This window comes from Centrocercus urophasianus, unplaced genomic scaffold (assembly GCF_019232065.1).
Source record: "Centrocercus urophasianus isolate 14NV4802_14NV808 unplaced genomic scaffold, USGS_Curo_1.0 seq_29, whole genome shotgun sequence".
NCBI classification, from domain to species: Eukaryota; Metazoa; Chordata; class Aves; order Galliformes; family Phasianidae; genus Centrocercus; species Centrocercus urophasianus.
In genome coordinates this window covers 229630-249337 of record NW_024884855.1, presented here as the reverse complement: position 1 = coordinate 249337, position 19708 = coordinate 229630, and the positions used below count along the sequence as shown (strand labels likewise).

General features: G+C 49.9%; 1 protein-coding gene across 1 annotated transcript in view; it reads left to right on the top strand.

Moving 5' to 3' along the window:
• The first annotated feature begins 295 nt into the window (after window positions 1–295).
• LOC122165282 (syntaxin-binding protein 4-like) overlaps window positions 296–19708 on the top strand; it is a 28999-nt gene continuing 9586 nt past the window's right edge. The window contains 12 exon segments of the mRNA XM_042828132.1: window positions 296–348; window positions 350–426; window positions 4322–4417; window positions 5149–5218; window positions 5507–5581; window positions 11251–11336; window positions 11970–12090; window positions 14157–14298; window positions 14471–14577; window positions 14978–15131; window positions 16470–16542; window positions 18736–18833. Of these exon segments, the coding sequence (XP_042684066.1) occupies window positions 296–348; window positions 350–426; window positions 4322–4417; window positions 5149–5218; window positions 5507–5581; window positions 11251–11336; window positions 11970–12090; window positions 14157–14298; window positions 14471–14577; window positions 14978–15131; window positions 16470–16542; window positions 18736–18833 (1152 nt within the window).

The window sequence follows — 19708 nt, the reverse complement described above, 5'->3', positions numbered from 1 at the left end:
GAACACTGGTCTGGCCCTGATCTCATTTCCCAGAGCTGGACAGCTGTCCGGCCCTGTTAATCTGGGGTAATGAATCGCAGACAGGTCCATCAGCTTTGCTGGGTGGGGAGGATGATGTCCAGCACTGCCCATATTCTCTCATTTAGCTGCATAAACCCCTGGGGGGTGGCAGGGGGGCTGCATTTTGCCAGCATGGGCTTAATATACCAACGCAACTCTCAGCTGGTCATCCCTTTGGTCGTCTCATGGGAACCCCCTGCTGTGGTGGCAGGGCTGCTCTGGGTTTGTTGGACACATGGGTGGTCATTTATGGCAGCTCATGAAAGAAAGATGCCTCTCCTCTCTCTGCCAGGACACTCATGGGACCGTATGGGATGGATCGAACTGTGCACTGCTTTGAATTCTATGACTGTGCCAATGGACTGGGTGAGTCTTGAGCCCCCCCGAGACCTCAATTTGGGGAAACCCTGGCATCCCTCATGTCACAACATTAGTGTTATGATCTGTTCCCTGTCTGAAAGGTCAGATGAGGCCCTGGGCAGCCTGATCTAGTGGCTGGTAAATGTGCCCATGCAGGGAGGTTGAAGCTCAATGATCTTCAAGGTCCTGTGCAATCTAAGCCATCCATGACCTTATGAAACCTGATATTGGTTCTTGTGCCTGTATGTGCTGAACATTTGACAGCACCTTTCACAGCTGAGGCATTAAAACAAGGTCAAAATACCAATTAATTCCCTATTGGTGACATATGAGCAGCTGCAGCACTGTGGCTGCATGGGAACCCTGGAGTAGGGTCTGAATAGGGTTGGGGGGTGGCTTTTCCACACCTTTCTGCAGATTTTGATTTTTCTACATTAAAACAAACAAAAAAATTCCCAAGCACTTTCTATGCCCGTGCCAGTGTCCTGGCCCCAGGAAGTCCTGGAGGTGGGGCTACCTGAGAGCAGGCTGGATGCCGTTGGAAACTCCAGCCCAGAGGTATGAGCGTGAGTACAGTGAGTCAGCCATCCTTTGTAGGGCACCCAACATCAAAGCACAGGGAAAAGGGAAAGGAGATGGCCGTACCCATCTGTATGTGAGAAACTGCCTTAGGCTCGTAGAAGTCAGCAGCAAAGGATCCAGTATAGCATCTCCTTCCACCCTTCTGTGTGCTCCCAGCACCAATCATCCTGCTGAGCCTCTGAGGTCCCCAGGTCACCAGCTGGGGACCCATCCCAGGAGTCAGCCTCCTCAGGTTTCCTGCGACCACCTGTTAATTAGAGGTTGTTCCCAACTCTTGGCTAATGAGGTTTCCTGGCTCTTCTCTCTTGGTCTTCCACTCATGAGAGGCCTGTGGGGACTCAGAACTTTCTTTGCTTGCTGGCTGTTTTAATATCAGGAGGTATATTTGGTTGATGATTTTTGGTGGATTTGGGTTAATGGGATTCTAGCTGTTGGGTTAGCTTAGTTTAGTAAGGTGCCAGAAGAAGACCCAGGGAAAGCAGTCTTGTGGTGTGCTCCTGGTAGGTGTAACTGTGTGGGTCTTCTAGTGCCATCACAACCTTTCTCCAGGCTTTTTCCCTGTGGATCCAGGTGTTTTTGCAGCCTGGTTTCTGTTGGGCAGCAGCAGCCTACTTGGTGCTGGTGAAGTGGGTCAGCACTTGGCCTGAGTCTGAGGCTTCACTGCTTGGTGTGGAAACCCACATGTGAACCTGGGAAGGAGTTCAAAGGGGTTACCTGGTGGCTCCAGAGCCAGGGTTTGGAATTAAGGAATTGTCATCAAAGGGAGGTGATGCTTAAAGAGCATTTCTTAGAAATGCTGAGATCCCATTATCTTGACCTTCATCTTCTTAGGACAGGGAAGGGAGCAGTTCACCTGCAATCTGTCCCTTCCTTCAGACAGAAAGAGCTGGCTGGGGCTACAAGATCAACAGAGGGATTACGGGAAATGTAATCGAACATTGCTAGCTTAAGCAGAAAGCAGGCAGCCTCACCCTGTGCTGACCTTCAGGGCTCCAGCACGGTGCTGCTGGGGCTGGGGTCCCCCCAGAAAGCGAATTTCAGTGGTGAGGTGGTAGAAGAGGGAAAGAGGAGGGTTTGGGTTCCCATGCTTGGAGCAGAGCTCATGCTGTTGGGATGACCAGGGATGAAGGCTGTTGGGCCAAACAACCGGATTAGCCAGCACACCCCTGACCCGTGGTGCAGAGCTGCCTGGCGAGCCAGGAGCAGGTGAGATTATAGGGCTGAGAAGCTGAGAACTACAACACTGGCATTAGTGGGAGCAGGATTAGATGCAGCTGGGAAGCTCGAGGGTCTCAGAATGATGTAGGATTGCTAGGAACCTGGAGAAAACTTCTTGTTTTGGTTTGTGTAAACTGAATTCCCACCTGGAATTTCCCAGTTGTCTTTCTTCTTCAGAGGAGAAATGAGGGGGGGTCATCAGAATCAGCTCCAGGACCTTTGCCAGAATAGGAAGATTAAAGACAGAGATCTAAAATAGGCTAGATTATCTGGCCCTGAGTATGACTTAATAAGCATTATACCGGGACTTTGATGCTGTGATAATTAAAGAGCCGTTATTTACCTAAACTGGATCTCAGATAGAAACTCAATTGAAATAGGTGTTTATAAAACATGAGGGCTCTCGAGAATGCTAGCCAAGCTGCAGAAATCCCAAACAAAGCCCTGAAGGGCTTTGGATGGTGGGGCTGAGCATCATGCCTGCTCTGGGCTGGGACCCCCATATGGGACAGGTTGTGTTCATCGCTGCCAGCCTCATCCTATCCCATTGCTCAGTGCCAGGCCCGGGTGAGGGCTCCTTGGTGCAACACTCTCTTGTTTAGGGACAGAAAAGGTGTTTTTGGTTTCATTTTTTTCCCCCTTGTCGAAGTTTGAGCGTGGCTAGGAGCAATCAGTAATCACTGATTTTAATAACAAGATCGGATTTTCCCCTGACATTGTTGGAGACAAAGGAGGATTTGTAGATACTTTGGCTATATTTAAGCCATTATTACAATCGATTTGCAGACACAAAAGAGAAACGAGTCATTATTCAGTTGATACCTGGGAGGTGGTTGTGAATGGGCATCGTGGTGCTGCTGGATGCTCTGAGGTGTACATCTGTACCTCCTTTCCCTGATGCATGCTGCCATCCCTGCTTGTCTCACTGAGCTGCCATCCCTCTCTGCCCCCTCGCTTGGACTTCCCATGTCCCTGTGCTCCTGGCAAGCAGGGCTCTTTGCCACCCATTTTCACAGCTATAGGTCAGCATTTCCACCAGTGGCACGGTACAGCCAGCTGCTACAGGATGCACTTTGCATAACACCACTCCAGCAGGGCTGGGGTTCATAGAATCACTGAATCATTTGATTTGAAAGGGACCCTTAAAGGGTCCCTCCTCTCTGCAATGAACAGGGACACTTGCAGCTCCATCCGTGCTCAGAGCCCATCCAGCTTGAGCTTGGGTGTCTGCAGGGATGGGGCACCATCTCTGTGCCTTTGCCTCACCACCTGTATCATTGCCTGGGAGAAGGAGCAGTGAGTGGGTGCGAAATGTGGCCGAAATGAAAAATTATGATAATCTGTGTTCTACCACAAATTTAACATCAGAGAACTCCAAACATGAGGACTTTCCCCAGGGATAGCTGAAAATGGTTGGGCCCTTAGGGTTTAGGATACAGTGAGCGTGGAGCAGTGGGTAGATGCTGTGTTGCTGTCCCCAGAGGTCCTGAGCTGGGGCCAACACTAGGGCATGTCCCTGCTGCTGTGCCACTGTCCTCAGCCTGCCCTCATGGCCACAGCAGCAGAATGCCCGACCGGCGGGTCCTGGGACAGATTTGTTAATTAAAGCCAAGCTTTTTAATCCTTCTGTCTGCAGCCTGTATCCTCCAAGTGGGATTTAATGAGAGTGGGTAAACAAGTCTCTTGCGCCTCTTCCAGCCAGCTTACGTGTGCCGGCGGGGATGTGGCCATGCAGTGCCAGCCTGTGGTGAGGGAACCCGTGGGGCATGGGGAGCTGCACAGCCCCCAAGGCAACACCCAGTGGGTCTCATCAGAGGCACACACAAGAGCAGAATCGTGCCCTTTCCCAGCATTAATCACTTCAACTGCAAATGTTGAGTTTTCAGTTGTTGGAAGGCAGTCATTCCTGGCTTGAGTGCTCCTCAAAGTGGAGGAGGTGCTCCCAGATGCTCTTGGCCTCTGTCCTGTGTTATTGACCTCATCCTGCTGCTGGTGTAGCACAGGAGGTGCGCAGGACTTATCACAGGTATGGCTTGCAACAAGTCAGATCTGAGAGCGAGCCAGTTCATGCCTTTGTGCCATGGTGCTTCTCCTCCCCCAGGAATTAAGGTGATCGGTGGCATCAAGGAGCTCACTGGAGAAGAATATGGAGTTTATGTCAAGAGGATCCTGCCAGGGGGTGTTGCTTATGCTGATGGTGAGTGAAATATGGAAGAGGGCGATTGGAAAAGCCAGAGGATGGTATATTCTATATGCTGCTTTTTTGGGGGCATTTTGGGCGTTTCCTTCTAGATTCTTCAGCAGCGGAGTTGGGTTTAGCAATGATAATCACTGCAGTGAAGGAAGGCAGCCTTGCCTTTGGGCTCTGCAGCTTTTATAGGATTGCTTTGAGTCTTTAAGCAAAGTTCCATCCCTGCCACGTGAAGCTCACTCCACTTCTCTGCTTGCAGTGATTGCGTGGCATTGCATACAGCAGTGGGATGACTTCTCCAGGTCAAGTGGGTATTAGGCAAAGGGTCTGCGGAGTTCACCTTTTAGGACTTAATCCAAGAAGACTTTTTTTTCCCCCCTCAATGTTACAACATCATTTTTCCATCCAAAGCAGAACAATCAAGAACAGGTGAAGGTGCCACTTGTGGGCTTTTTTACTGACCTTAAATCGAATTAAGCAAAAGTTTTATGTCACTTTTGCCTTTGTCTTCGTTCCTCCCTACAGCATAGAAGGCCTCTGATGTTGGCGGAGTTGTTCAGGGCCGTGGTAGAAACTTCATCTAGGGATATCTTGAAAAACAGGTTGGATGAGAGCATCTCAGAGCGACCCATGCATATTTCATTCTGTCTCTGAGCAAAGGCAGGAGCAGCCCAACCTCTCCAAGTCCCTTCAAGCTGTATTTTCTGCAGTTTTTATCCATTAGTTTTCTCTTCTAGGGCGCCTGCAGCCAGGAGACCAGATCCTGGAGGTCAATGGAGATTCTCTAATTGGGGTTACCAGCGAGAGGTACCGTATCCAGACAGAAATCTTGCATTCCTCTTGGTTTTGTGTGGTTCTGTGAAGTGGTTGAGGCTGTAGGTTGCATGGAGGACAGCAGGGCATTGTTTTGCCCGTGCTGTTGCAAAGGGATTCTGCACCCAGCACTGTTCCCAAGGGCCGACTCAAGAATCATCAAATGAGAAGTTTGTATGTGAAAATAGACAAGTTTGATGTGAGCTTTGACATATGGCTGGGTGAAAACAATGCAGCCCCACTCTGACTCGGCACTGAGACGTTGTGGTTCTTGTCCTGCAGGGCTGTGGACATCCTGAGGACAGCATCAGCCACCAGCCACATGCGCCTTCTGATAGCCCGCGACGACGATGCCAGGTGAGGGGTGGCATCTTGCACTGGGAAGGGTGATGGTGGCATTTGTTGGCACCTGCAGAGCATTTGCAGCACTGGGCTTCAAGCCCATAGCAAAGATAGAGGTAGCCAAGGGTGTTTGGCTGAGGGCAGCGTGGGTGTGGGAAGGTTCCTTCAGCACTGCTGTGTGCTGTTGATTTGCCTACAGCTTATGGCATCCTGCATAGAGCTCTGGGTGAAGATGTGCAAGGACAGTAGGAACTTCTCTTTCCTTTTCAGTTAGCTGCACTGAGTTTCCTTCACGCTGCCTCCCTGCCAAGGGAAGACAATTTGTTTCTCCCCAAAACCTCTCCTTTCGAGGTTTTGCTTTCTTTAGAGGTAATTTGAGGCACTGACAGGAGAAGGAAAGAGTTCAGTTTGGTCTTGGTTGGATGATAATGATGGTGTCACAAGGGCAGGACTGTGGAAAGCCAGGTATGGGATAGGATGCTCACATCTGCAGGGGGATTTGGTGCAGCGTGCTGAAGCATCATCTCTTTTTGGCACTTCTGGGACATTGAGGTGCACCAGGAACCACAGACCTGACTGGGGAAGGCCAGGTGCTGTCATGGGCTTTGTGCTGCAGGTTGGCTCATCACTTGCTCAACGCATCCATGTCCTGTTAGTGTCAGGGACTGTGGTTTCATTTCTTATCCATCAATAGCCGTGGAGCATCGCTCCCTTAGCTCAGTGGTGAGAGTGCTGTAATGGCAGGGCTGAGAAGCATTATATTTTGGTGGAAGAAGTATTTGGCATTAATGACAGCCTACTTATTTTTTATTGTGCTTTACAAGTGGAAATTGCATCCCAAGCTATGATACAAAGCCCGAGTGCCTCAGTAGGTGCTGCAGAAGCTCTGGGTGAGGCCATGAGGTTGATATAAGCAGGGATACTCAACTCTTCATTGATTTCTGTCTGCTCCGAGCTGCTCAGGCCCCTCGACCTCGCCTCCTAATATTGTAAACTGCAGCAGATGGTTCTTAAAGCATCCCCATGTGTGGCTCTGGCTGCAGCTGCAGCTCCCGTGAAGCAGTGCAGAGCCTGGCTGGGGGCAGGCAGACCTCCAGCACTGTGCTCAGCCTCCGTCTGCTCATCCGTTAAATCTGCAAAAGGTTACCCAGAGGGACAGGGGGGGATGTAAGCAGTTTATGGGTTTTTTTGGTAAAGATTTGCAGAGATTTCGCTTACATAATCATCTCACAGACGATGTATCTCCAGGATGAAAGGCTGTGGAACAAGGAGGAAGGATTTCGCTCCTTCCTGCCTACTTTTTTTCCTTACATCTACCTTCATTTTTACACTGCCATGTCAGCTTTCTGGGACATGGGCTGAGCACCACCCTGCAGCTTTTCCTTGCAAACCCTCAGCATACGAGGTGCAGCGGGGGAGGAAAGGCGATGGCTCTGGGTTTGGAAGAAGATTCGCCCTGCCTGCCAATTTTCCCCATGACTCAGCTGAGTAGCATTTTGCCGTGGTTGCCCTTGGGTGAATTTGACTTATAAACGCTATTATTTGTCCCTGAAGTTAATTATAGGCCCCAATTACCTGTGCTGTTAATGGATCTCAGTCCTGGCATGTATAAGATGCGTGCTTTTGGCCTGGCACATCAGGCGTGCTGCAGAGAGCTGCAGTAATGCTAGGGCTCAGAGCAGAGCATTCAGATTTAGAGCTGGACACTCTGGAGGACTGTTGGATCTCATTTCATCTGTGCTCCTCTTTGGCTAATGAGGATAATTTTATTGCATACATGTAATCGTTGTTTATTCATCCTCAGCCTGAAAGTTACAATAGCTCCTTGTTTCCGTGGGCTGTGCTGATACCATCCTGGTCTTTCAGGTTTATTGCTGTGAGAAAACCTTCCTGTGCTGCACCTCCAAGCACAGTGTAGCTGGTGTTTGATCACGCACCTGAGCATGATACATGTGGTCATCTTGTCAAAAACAGGCTGATGTGTTAATCATGCCTTTCCATACTCAGTGGTTGCAACACACATAGAGCAAATGCAAAGTGATCCCCTCCCCCTGCCAGCTCCAGCTGTGGGTGAGGGGCTGCTCCTGTGACAGCTCTTATAGAATGGTTTGAGTTGAAGGAACCTCTAAAGGCCATCTGGTCCCACTGCATGTGATGAACAGGGACACCCATAGCTCCATCAGGTGCACAGAGCACATCCAGCCTCCTTCACTCCTGCAAGCCTTACATTCCAGACACTTTAGCTGTTCTTAAAGGAGCTGCACAGATTCTTTCACCCCAGAGCCACGATGTGCCCATCACTGCTTTCCAGGCAAGTGAGTGGCACCATGGATATGGAGCATCACCCACCTCAGAGCTGGAAATGCCACAGCTGCTGTGTGATGGCTGTGAGAAAACAGCCTTTGCTGGCTGCTTGCATCATGGTTGCAGTGCTTCAGGTTTAGGGTTCCACTGCCCTGCAGGCTTTATTTATTGAGATGCTATTAAGGAGTGCAATGTCCCAGGCTCCTCTTTCCCCAGCCTTGGTGCAGGGCTCAGGCTTCTAGACGCAGTGCTCTCACAGTCACCTTTGATGTTGGATTCACCCTTTGTTCTCCCTGGAACAAAAGGGCAGGACAAAAAGGTATTATGAGATAAAACAACAATATTCTGCGGGAAGATTGACCCCTGCTGCTTAATCTGCTGCAAAGTCGACTGCAGCTGGCTGCTGCTGCATCCCCATTATCCAACCTCGTGCTGCAGGGCTGAGCTCTGTGCAGGGCAGCTCCAGGCCCTGCACTGCCCCAGCTCAAAGAAAAAGATATCTACATTTTTAAATATTTAAGATGGCTTCTGAGGTACCATAGTATCTGAAAGGACAAAGTGAGATGATGATTATTATTTTTTTTTTTTTTTTTTTTTTTTAGCATTCCTCCAGTGCACTGGTTCAGTGACTGGGCTTCATCCACCTATTTGCAAATCCCACATTGTAGTAGAATCATTTGAGTTGGAAGGACCCTTTGAAGACCTCCTGGTCCCACCCCCTGCATGAATGGAGATACTCACAGCTCATCAATGCTCAGAGCCCACCCAGCCTCACCTTTAGGTCTGCAGGGCTGGGGCAACGTGTGCCAGTGCCTCTCTGCCCTTATTATAAAGAGCTTCTTATATCCAATCTGAATCTCCCTTTTTTCAGTTTGAAGCCATTTTCTCTTTTCCTCTCCCAGCAGACTGTCTGTCTCCTTTCTTGCAGCCCCTTTAGACACTGAAGGGCCACTCTTGGGTCTCCCTGGAGCTCTCTCTTCTCCAGATTCTCTTCAAATTCAAATACAACACTGAGTAAAGGACAGTGCATCGCTTGCTGCTGGGATAACCTTCAAGTTAATCATATCTTTATGCCTTCATTGCTGTTTGCAGTATTGACCAACAAAGCAGGAGCCATGAGGGCAGCGTGCGACGCAGGTTGTCACCCGTCCCTCCAGCGAGCGGCTGGGCTGGACGCCTCACTTTGTGGATGAACAAAACTCAAATAACATGAAAGAATGTCCCAGCCTTGCCTGCCCTTGCTCATAACAAAGGGTTTGACAGCACGGGCTGTTGATTGGGCTTGCATTGTTCGGCGGGGCTAAAGAACACAGGAGCTGCTGGACCAGTTGCATTTGCATTGACTAAGAATTTTGTAGCCATTGTTTTAAGTTCATAACCTGTCCCATGCTCTGCTGAATTATTATCTGGGGAAAATGTAACAATGGATGACCACAGAAACACCCAGCCCAAAACAAAAAGCCAGCTGCTGATGGCTAGGTAATCACTGGAAATAGCATGTTAGCTTCTAGCAAGTTAGCCCTGCCATTACAGTATGTCACAGAGGGATGACTCCATCCATCACCACGTGAGTTACCAGTGAATGGGGACCCGAATGCTCTGTGAAAATACAAGGCTTTTATTGGAAAATTGGGAAATTTCTGCTGAAGGAAGATCCATTCAAGGCTTATCCCAAGGAAAGCATGGAATGGGAAATCAGCATCCCATTGCTATAGGATCTATCCAAGCCATCCTTCAACTTATTCGGTGCTTGGACATGTTTCAGTGTTTAAAGCTAGAAACTACCAGCTGGAGTAGCTTCACAGAAGCGAGGTTTTGGGATGGTTTACTGTTAATGTCCCCCTTCCAGGGTGTCCCTTGAATATCTTTGTCAGGGCAGCAGTTTGCCTCTTCCTGGCAAGCCTGTACCCCAAAAGCTGAAAAGCTGCCCAAGCAGAATGGTCAACAGATTTGGGTTCTGGTTAACCACACAGCCACTCATCTTCCTCCTGCCTAAAACATGGGGAGAAGCTGTGGTTTGCCATCAGGATGGTACCCGTTGTCTCCCCAAACCCCAGTGAGTGCCTGTAGGATCTATCTAACCTGTCCTTCAACTCACGCGGTGCTCAATGTCTTATTTCTACGAAGCTGCCACTTGAAATAGCTCTATGGGAAACAAGGCTTTAGAACAAACCAGTTGTGTTCTTTTAAGGTCATAGGTTTGGTTGATAGAGACAACAGTGCCGATGCAAAATATTTGGATCCATCGAGACGTTCCACTAAGCGCCCTGTGATACTTGGATTTAAATTAGCATTAACAGGGATGAATAAGGCATGCATTTGATGGCAATAGGAGATAAGGCAGACGTTGTGCTTTGATGTTAGTTAAAGAGCTGGTTGTTAATGGGAAGACTTAAATTACTGAGAGCACTTCCAGCAGGATCCCGAGGAGCTGATGATTCACTCATCGTTTTATATTGTTGACTCTAACCTGGCCAATAACACGTAACACCTCCCCAGCAGAGCATGCCGATGACACAACGTCTGTCGGTGTGCAAGAGCAGGCTGCTCAGTGAGGAAACTGCTGCTGCAGTGGCTTTCCTGCAGGTTGTGTCCTGGGCAGGACTGGCTGTCAGCTGTGAGAGCTGTCTGCTCATCGCTCGGCTTTTCATGTGGCTGTGCTGTCAGCCAGCCGCCTTCCCGTGGGGATTCCCTCCTGCCTTCAAAGCGGACACCTAACGCTGCCACTGCCACAGAAGCACCAATTTCAGGGTCTCTCCTCTGACTGTAATGACACCTGGAAGAAATGAGTCAGCCTTGGGACTTTTCTCACTGAGTGAAGGTTGGCTTGGCTGGGAAGCGTTGGGTTATGAAGGGAGAGGATGGCACAGGAGCAGAGCAATGGCAGCTGTGTTGCCCAAAGAGCAGATGCAGAATGGACGGGTGCGTGAGGACGGTGCTTGACCCCAGCATCCCCTTTCTGTGCCTCCTCGTCCAAACGGATGTGAGAGGCTCACAGCAGCTCAAAGAAGGATTACAGAAATGATGCAAGAGCTGGTAAACGTGGCTAATGGTGGGTCTTAATAGCTTAAGAACTCAACACGTTCTACTTGCTGAAAGGAAGGTCGCGAAGCAACATCTCTCATACATGAGCAGTCATGGCCCAGCAAGGACCTACAGGTGTTGTCAAACTCAGCCTGGCAGCAAAGCATTAACAAAGGCAACCTCTTGAGATTGCAGGGTTTAGGTGTGAGAAATCTCTGCCTGCCCTTCAGTGCTGGAGGGAGCCAGCCCTGTGGGCTTGGTAATAAGTCACTGCGTGAGGGCACTGCTGTCATACAGCGTGGTGGGAAACTCTTCTGAGCAGCAATTGCTGACCCATTCCATTTTTTGCTTTCCAGGAGGGAGTTCTCAGAGCTGCTGGAGAAGTTTGGCTCCCAGAGCAACACCGGCTCTGCACGGAGCTCACCAGTCCTGCATGGCGGCAGTGAGTACCAGTGCCAGCAGCTCCATGGCTGCCCTTCATCCTTCTGCCAAGAGAGTTTTCTTTGTCTCAGAGTTATTTTGGATGTGTTCTAGTCTGATTTACTTTGGGTGAAGGCTTGAAGGAAATGATCTCCTAGGGCACACAGGGCACAGCTGGTTTTGCCTGTGCAGAACGAAGCAGCAAGTCAGCACCTGCTTTGTAAATTCTGGGAGGATTGAGCTGGGGCCATAGCAGCTTTCCAGATACCTGGACTCAACTGAAGTGCTGGTCCGGTAATCCCAGCAATACCTGTCATGTGCAAAGGGAAAGTGCTTAATGAGGGACAAGGTTAAGCTAAGCCAGGTGCCATTATGGCAAGTCACACATGCATGGGGATAGATGTCTTTCTGGGTTGGCATGCCACAAGAAGGCTGGCAGCCCTTTCTCTGTGGCAGACAGCGGGGTGACAGCCCCATGCTGCACTTGTGCTGAGGATGCTGAATGCTTCCTCTCCACAAGCAATATGTCTTTCCTATGTGGTTTTCCCCAGGAGCTTGAAAGCCAGCCACTACCAGCTGCTGGCAGTAGAGCAAAGCAGGAGGGTGGTCTTGGTGAATTTTTGTTCCCTGAACTGATTGTGACTTTGCTGTTCAGGTCGATACCTGGAAAGCACATCCTCAGGCTCCTCCTCGCGCTCCCAGAGCCCGCTGCTGCTGAGCCCAGCCAGCTCCCACGGCCCCTTCATCGGCAACCCGGCGCATGCACCCCACGCTCAGTACGTACAGCCAGGCCCCGGGGTGCCATGGTGCAGTGACCCACTCACCACTGTGATCTGCTCTCACCAGTCAGCAGGGCAAGGTGCCCGTGGTGCTTTTCATAGCATCATAGAATAGAATCATTTCGGTTGGAAAAGATTTCTGAGGTCATTGAGTCCAACCATTAGCCTCGCACTGCCAGGTTTTTAAAGGCTTGGATGCACTGGTTTTCATGAGCAGCTGGTAGTAAGTTGTAGGGACGTGGTTTCTTTAAGGAGACATGTGTACAGTAAAAAGTGAGACGCTCCAGACCACTTGCTGTCAGAAAGATGCCACCATATGTCTAACATTGTTTTAGAGGGAAAAACAGAATTTGAATACAGTGTTCAAAGGATGGCTTGTTCATCCTTATGTCTGCTATGCTATTGCATCACCACAATGGCTTACTGTTTCAGTATCCGTTCCAGAGTGTCACCTTGCTGTTCTTGTCACAGCAACAGCTCTCCTCTTCCTGGCAAACCTGTACCCCAAAAGCTGAAAAGCTTCCTCAACAAAATGGTCAACACATTTGGGTCCTGGTTAACCACGCAACCACACATCTTCCTCCTCTCTGAAACGTGGGGAGAAGTTGTGGCTTCCCACCAACCATGAGGATGGTACCCACTGCCTCCCCAAACCCCACTGAGCACCTCTGCGAGGCCACCAATGCCATCAGGAGGTGCCTGAAGAGCACATTTCCCACTGTCCTGCTCCTGGCACACCGACACGGCGCAATGAGAGCATTGCGCGCTGCCGTGAGCCGTGGCCGACTGCAGACACCTCGTCCTTTGGCCTTGGGAGCGTTTCCTGGAGTGTGTTTTCATGTGGTCATCTGGCACTTTCATATTTCGCAGGGTCAGAGGTTTGGGCAGGCAGAGCTTGTTTTTGGCCGAGTCTCCTTTCCAGGGTGTGTGGGGTTGACCTTTGAGACGCGCAACATGAAGGGTGTCAGCAGTGCTGGAATTGGGACCTCTCGTCCCCAGGGCCCACAGCTCCTCTTCCTTTGACACTGTAAACAAGTCGAGTTGCTGCTGCAGAGAATCAGGCTTCGCTGCAGAACCAGTAAATCCTCTTGCTAAATATCAGCCCTTTATTAGGGATTTGCAGAGCACAAATATTTGGCACCAGAGGTTTAAGCTGCTTGCACAGAGTGAGAGACCCTTTCAGAGGAGAGGCCAGCTCATCTCCTTGGCAGCTGGTTTGGATAAAGCAGGCATCTTCCCTCCTCCATTAACCCCCTCTGGGGGTTCTGCATTTCTTAGGACAGTGATTTTTTATATTTTAAGGTGCATGGCGCATTGAGGCACAGATTGCTGTCGGCCCAGAGCACAGCAGCACACTGTGGGGTCCCTAAGCACTCTTACTGTGTGGCTGTTACTGCTGCAGAGGTGTTTGAGAGCCTGATTCTCAGGGCACCTTGCAAGGCTTCGAGGCCAAACTTGGCTGAGATATCAAGTCAGCTGTGAGCTTCGCTTTGACTCCTGCTATGGATGTTTAGTAGTTAGCTAACCTGTCTGGTAATTTAGGTTGGATTTTGAATGACAACCTCATTAATTCTTCGTGTGCTTTGGGCACAAGGGTGCCAAATCTATACTAGCTAAGCCTTAGTTTCTTCTGTCTTTAAAAGCACGTTTCTTTAAATGAAAACAGGCATTCCCCACGTTCAGGATTAGGCAAGGCAATTATCTTCCTAATGATAAACAGTGTCTGCTGAGAAACTGGAGTCCTCACCTCCTCCCTTCCACGTGAGGTTGATGGATGCCCCATCCCTGGATGCACTTGAGGCCAGGCTGGATGTGGCTCTGGGCAGCCTGGTCTGCTGGTTGGCGACCCTGCACACAGCAGGGGGTTGGAACTGGATGAGCACTGTGGTCCTTTTCAATCCAGGCTGTTCTATGATTCTATGATAAAGAGATGCAGAGGCAGAAAAGATCAGGAGAAGTTGGGAGGTCCCTATGCATAAAGAAAACCAGGCAGAGTTTGTCTAGAGACGTGGGGAAATAAACCAGGTCACCTCCAGTCACTCGCTAACCTCTCTCCCTTGCAGCTACTCCACTGAATCAGGAATCCAGAGCATTACTATAGCAAAGTCCTCTGGCTTAGGGCTAATGGTCAGTGGTGGAGCCAACAGGCCCGATGGTCCCATGGTTTACGTCCAAGAACTTACACCAGATGGTGACTGTTACAAGGTAAGTCAGTGTAGGAACCCTCAGTGCCTTTGAATGGCGACTTCTAGAAGCTCCAGCTGTTCTGAAACAGAGGGATGAATAATGCATGGCACAGACTAGTGGAGATTTGTATTGCAGGAGAAGGAGTTGGGCAGAGGGACATTCTTTCCCAGTGCTCTTTCTCTTTGTTTAGGACGGTCGGCTCCGACCCGGTGACCAACTCATTGCTATCAACAGAGATTCTTTGGTGGGCAGCACACTGGAAGAGGCCAGAAAAATTATTGCAAAAGCCAAATTCAGGTAGGCATGCAGTACATCTCCTGTTATCATCACAGTGTAACAGTCCTGGGGAGAAACACTTAATGTCCTGCCAACCTTTGGCTTCAGGAAGGATGCTCTTTTTGTTTGAATGGCACTTCAAGGTTGCTGTGGTACAAAGAAATGTTGACAGCCTGGACCACCCAAAGTGTAACACAGACCTTGCCAGTGCAATATCCCCCATCACTGCCCAACAGGGTTGCTCTATAGAACTTTAGCCCCAACAAACAACCCAGCTGGTGGAGATCCCACCACACTGGTGTGGATTCCATTGGCTTAAGTGAGATTGGCCTGGAGAAAGAAACACGGGCACGAAAGTTCTACAAATTTCAGCTGTACTTGATTCATTCTTGAAATATTCTCTATTTGTTGTTCATTTCAGACATGAGGGAAACACAGAAGTGGCCTTTATTCCTGGAAGGGGACGGTTACATCCCGGACTGTCAGCTCATAACAGCATCCCATCGCCACCACCGAAGGCTGTGGGAAATGGGCTGAGCTCCTGCAGACTGAAGGTCCACGTGAGGTCCCCAGAGGTAGGCTGAAAATTCAGGTCTGAGACCACAGACCACAGTCCTGTGATCTTCCTTTCATCAAAAAAGCCCCTTTTTTGGGGACGTTATACTATTATTTCTGGACTGTGCACAGCCTGTAGCGTTGGCGTATATGGCTCTGTTTTGCAATCGGGTATTTTAAAGCTGAAATATTGTGTCTTCTGTCTTGGGTTTAGGGCAAATGACAGGAGCTTTGTCTCCGGAGCCTCCATCCTGTTTCAGGAGTCTCAGGTTTAAAAAACAATACGACCTGGATAGCAACCTGCATCTCATTCCCCAGCAGCCATAGGGCTGGAAGGGATTACGAGTCGGTTTGATCTAGTTTCCTTCCTAAGGCAGCAACAACTCTTTGTTCTTAAAGACCTCTGATGAGGATGAACCTGTAGCATTCCTAAGCAGCCCATGTCTACTCCTTGCCAGCCTAATGATAAGACAGGCTCACGCTTCCTCGCTCTCTGCTGTGTTTGCAGAGGTGAGGGCTGGAGCTGTGCACAGTGATACAGGATTGAAACATGCAACCCCCACGATAATTTAGGCCTGTGGCTGGGCTGTGTGCAGTTAGCATTCCTTTCCTGGATTGTTGCAACGCCTGGTGTGTCGCCCGCCCTTTTCCACCTCTAATGCCATAAGAAAAGACTGGATGGTGTTTCCTTTTGTATGAGCATCATTCCCAAAAGGTTCTCTTTTCCAGACCCTGTGGAGACACAGACTTGCAAGAATGCCAAGCACATGTTGCCTTTGGCTGTGCCAAGCTGCAGACTTGCTTATGAAAGCCAGCCTTAGCCTAAATATACACAGCTGAGTAGTATGGAGAGATCCTTTATCATTCAGCTTGTGTAATTCTCTGTGTATGTGAAATAAACTGCTGGCTAGAATTAAATTTCTCCTTTCCTCAGTTTGTTGCTAAAAGGTGGAACTCCTAATGAAGTCTCAGCTCAGCTGGGCTGCGGCTCCTTTCCCTTCATCCTCAGGCTTCAGCCCACGAGCTGCTACTTGAGAAGGGGTGGGCACACATCTCTGCTTCCTGTCACTTCGGTCTGAGTTATGTTTGGGGTGAGCGCGGTCAGAATGAGGACCTCACTGGTGTCCTGAGTGCAGAGGCTTAAGGAAAACCCCTATGGAGAAAGCTCAGCAAGCCAAATTCATCCTCAGCTCTCAATTGCAGTTAGAGAAACGATGAACTCACATTTTCTGTGTGCAGATACTTTGGGATGGCTCAAGGAAAGCTGGGTTGCTCTCTCCTGAGCTCCTCTGCTCTCTGTTTACACCACCAGATTATGCTCAGCGATTTTCTATGCCTTCTTTGTCTTCTTTTTCTAGAGTAGACATGAAAACCATTTTCCTGTGCCTTCTTTGTCACCAGATATCTGCCCACCAGAGCTCACTGTCTCAGGTAAGAGTCCTGCTCCTCATTGGGTCTGCATTGGTCCCAAGCACAGCTGTGGCTCCTCGGTGCTGAGGACAATGAGATTCATTTCTACAGCAATAATTATATTGCTGTAGTGGAATCTGATGTTGTGATAATGACACTCATCCCAATAGGACATAGGGAAGGTGGTTATGCCCATATACTGATTTATTATCCACAATAGCAAAAGTCTTTTCTAAGAGGTTTGGAGGAGTGCTGTCTCCTACAGGCAACAGAAGACAGCGCTTGTCCCATGGGTTTGTTTGCAGCAGCACCTTTGCCCAGCTGAAAAAGATCCTTGCAGGCAGCATTCCCTTCTGATGGGAACGAACAAAGGAATGAACAAAGAGTTGATACGTGGAGACACAGCATAGCAGGAAGGCGAGTTCCACAAAGTTGCACTGCAGATGGCAGTCCCAGACACTGTGCAGGCATTCAGGTTGCTCTCAGGTGTTCAAATCAAAGTTGCTTCTAGATGAGATTGTCAGGTTTCTCTTATGTCCAAGCTTTATTTTTGCTTACTTTGTCATGCTCCCCATGCTCTGAGTCCTCTGTGAGCTGGTAACTTGGTGGCACAGCCCCATGCTGTCCCCAGGGGGCTGGCAGTGGGGGGCTGAGCTCAGATCCCCATGCAGATTCACCTTTCCACAAAGGAATAACAGGAAAGCTCAAATGATTCTGGGTCTGGGGAGATTACTTTCACAAGATCCCATATATTCTTGTGGTTCAGAGGTTACTTCTGCCCGGAAAGGTGGGCTTTGTTACCATGGCAGTGAGTCCCCAGCAGGCACAATCTTGGTTTCAGAGAGGCTTTTGTGTGGCCACAACCAGCAGGCATTGCTTTCAGTGATGGGGAGAAAACCCCCCCAGGCCATGGAGGCAATCCAGCAAAATAGCAATGACCTAATTGCTTCCTGCCTTAGCTGGGGGATTTTATTACACACGTTTGCTTCATGCCGAGTGCCGGGAAGGCTTTGTGTTGGTGTTGTCACCCATGAAAGCAGACAAGTGGCTTTGAAAGAGCAGCAAGCCATGCTCAGAGCCCAGGACAGGACTGCCTGGAGGTGGGAGACCAGCAGACGCCCTGGATATCCGCATGTCCAGAGCTGACAGCAGAGCCTCGCTGAGCTAATCCTGATCAGCCATGCTCAGAGGTAACAGCTCTGCCCTTGAACATGGGGAGTGAAGTGCAGGTGGCCAATCCCCATGTGTTACATCTTCCTGCTTCCCAGCTGCTGCCATTAGCAGAGCAGATGAACCCTGGGATTAGGATGAGGTGCGTGTGCCTGTTGGGCATCACTGAAGGGCTGGGCCAGAGATGGGAGCCCAGGCTGTAAAGCAGATCTCAGGCAGGAAAGAAGAATTGGTCCTTGGGAGAACCCCGTGCTGCTGGCACGATGAGGGATTGCCATGCAGTAGGGTGAGCAGAGCCACCCTGAGCTTCTCCCAGGGTTAATTGTGGGGTTTCCCCCAGGGATGGAGAAGCACAAGTGCCATGGCAGTGTTACCTGGGCCCTGTATCACTGCTGTGCTTTGGTAACGGCACCTGCAGGGAGCAGCCAGCTTTCAGCAGAGGGTTCTCTCCAACTTGAGATAGCTCCAACCTGCACAGCTGCTGCCCTTTCTCCTCTCACAGGAATGTTTCAGCTGCAGTGCATGCAGCTCCCACCCCAACATCCTGCCTGGGCAGCCTGGGAAAGGAGCCCAAGGCTTTTTGCAGTCTTGGGGAGAGAAGTCTTGCATTGGTATTTTCCCACATTGCTTAATCCCATGAGAGTTGTGAAAAGCCAAGGCTTCCAATCACACAACTTTGCTCCTTAGCTTTTGGTTTTGCTTAACCAATTAGCCTAGACAAGATCCAGGTAGATTTATTTCTTCTTTTAAACCTATCACCATAATTACAGACCCCAGGAATCCAAAAACTTATGGCTGGAAAGTTCCTCAGTGGCATTTTGGCAGTCTGTGGTCCTGTGGTCCCATTTCAAACCATGAGGAAGCCTGCATTTAGTATGGGTTTGCCATCCCCCCAGTGCCTGGGACCACATTTAACAAATCCTGCTCTTCAGTTGTGTTCTGCTGCATGCACATTCTACTTTATATAACCTGAACGGTGCTTTGCAGGCACTTCTTTCCTCTACCCAAGCCCCCTTCCATTAACATTTCCCCTTGGTGTTTCAGCACCCTGCTCAGCCCCCAGCCTGAGAGCAGCCACGGGCTCCAAACCCAAAGTAGCACTGGATCCCCACATTCGCCTCAAGGATGGCAAGCTGGAGCTGGTGAGTGCATGGTCCCAAAGTGACATCTCCTCCCCATCCTCCTGCGGTGCTCTGTGCAGAAAAACACCCATGGATGTGCCACCAGTCCCTCCCTATGCTGAATGCTTAGGGTGGGTGGGTGATCTGCACGCTGCCTAGGATGCTGCTGCAGGAATCTGGCCCTGAGCTGAGAGCAGACACAGCAAAACTTGGTGCTGAGCTGGGAATGGTTTGAGAGCTTTCCATTTTGCATTGATATTGCATTTGGGCATGGGAGGGCTGTACCAGGTGTTAGCATTGAGGTCACTGTGTCACTTGTTTTCCAAAGGGATTAAAAATGGCAAAATGGAATAGAAATGACCAGAGGGAATCAGCCTGGCTGTTTGCACAGAATAAAGCTGCTGTGCCTGATCAGTGCTCTAAGCAGCACACACCATCCTGCACAAAGGCTGCTGCAGCCTTAGTCCCCTCTGCTCTCACCTGAACCCCCCAGGGACAGCAGCAGCCCAGGTACACAGAGCTCAAAGTGCTGATTTCCATGGTGCCATTGCACTGCTCACGTGCTGCAATTAATCAATCTGATCATTACTGAAGATTCTGGAAAAGCCCTGCATCTCGACTCTTCAGTTGAGTTTGCTGGAGGTTGTGTCCAACTTTAGGAGCTGCAAAGGGAGAGCGGGGAGCACTGAACATCCCAGCTGCGTGCCCAGAGGGGCTGGAAGAACTTTGGTTCTTCTTGGCCCCCTCCCAGTGCTGCACGCAGCCCCAGAGCCCCCAGCAGTGCCTTCCCTCGGCTGTACAGTGTCTGTCGCGGAGGCCGTGCTCCCCGCTCTGGTTTTGGGGTGCATGTGCCTCTTTTTCCCCTCCGGGCACTGCTTTTTTAGGAGCAGTGCGGG